This window comes from Plasmodium cynomolgi (assembly GCF_000321355.1).
Source record: "Plasmodium cynomolgi strain B DNA, scaffold: 0782, whole genome shotgun sequence".
Classification (NCBI taxonomy): Eukaryota; Apicomplexa; class Aconoidasida; order Haemosporida; family Plasmodiidae; genus Plasmodium; species Plasmodium cynomolgi.
Window position 1 is genome coordinate 254 of NW_004193050.1, and position 1,375 is coordinate 1,628.

General features: G+C 29.5%; 1 protein-coding gene across 1 annotated transcript; it reads left to right on the forward strand.

Annotated features, from left to right (window-relative positions):
* Positions 1-235: 235 nt before the first annotated feature.
* Positions 236-1,288, forward strand: PCYB_005650 (CYIR protein; the record flags this gene model as incomplete). The annotated part of the gene is made up of 2 exons (XM_004227986.1): positions 236-1,004; positions 1,155-1,288. The coding sequence occupies 2 exons, from the start codon at positions 236-238 to the stop codon at positions 1,286-1,288; spliced, it is 903 nt and encodes a 300-aa protein (XP_004228034.1).
* Between the last annotated feature and the right edge of the window lie 87 nt (positions 1,289-1,375).

The window sequence follows — 1,375 nt, forward strand, 5'->3', positions numbered from 1 at the left end:
TAAAATATGTTAGGATATCTTTAATATACGGTTTTTACATAATTTGAACTAAGCAAATTGTAGGGGGAACAAATATTTATGTACACACATTATTTACTTTTTATGTAGGAATTAATAAACAAATCTACAAGTGACTTGCCCTCAGAAAAGTTTTATGAAGCTATGAATATGGAATCCTTTGACTTACGGGATTATCGTACACATTGTAATATATACGTAATAAATATGAAAAAAAATGTTAAATACAGTGGCAAAGGATAGGATAATTAAAGCTTTATCAGAATGGACAGAAATTTGTAAAAGGATCCTAAGATATTTAGATAAAAATTCATTATCGCATAATCCAGATACTGAATACGATGGGTGTATTCTATTAAATTATTGGGTATATAGTAGATTATTTGATATTTTTGGTTCCGATGCACCTGGTGTTATCTATAGTCCTTTTGCCGCTCTCCAACGGATATGGCATGATTTTATTGAAAATCGACAAAATCGATCTCTCCATAAAAAATGTCTCCCACACAGTGCTACTATTACGAAAAGAGACTGGAAGAAAAGAAAACATTTGTACGATTATTATGTTGATTATGATTATCTTTTGGGTATGGCTCAAAACTTTATTACCAACGAATGCACAAATTATGAAAATTTTAAAAAAATGTTTTTATTATATAAATCCTTTGAGGAGGTATGTGAAAATGGAACAGACAATTGTCCAAAGGTATTTCATAAATTCAAGGAAAAAAATATTGAGTCTGCGATAAAAAAATTAACATGTGATGCTAAAATTATAGGTACAAGTGGACCTACTTCAGAGGAAATTTCTTCGCTTCAAGTTAAAAGCTCCACAGATGTGCATCCAGAAACTGAAGAAGATTTAGTACTTGATCTTAGAGATGTTTTTACTATCGAATCTGATACCCACTTAGATAGTGAAAATTCCGGAATTGGATCAAAAGTTACTCATTCAATTCTTGGCGCAGCTCCAGTTTTATTAACTGGTACAATGTTATACAGAGTATGTATATATTTGTAAACATATATCATTATAGTACAGCACGTGAACACATTTCTTTACATGTACAACAATAATAAGTAAATGTATTATATGTCTATAATTTAATTTTTTACATACAAGTTCACACCCTTAGGTCCCTGGATTCGTGGGCTCGTTGGAGGCAGAACAAATAGTAAGAATACCATGGATGTGTTTTCACCTTATACACAAGAAACAAGCGATATGTTTTTGATGACACAGCAAACTATATATCTTATCAACCAATAATAAATTTTATTATTATAAAGTAACAATATTAATTGAGTTAAGTTATATAATACTAATATTCGCATATATTTAATGCATATTTTATTT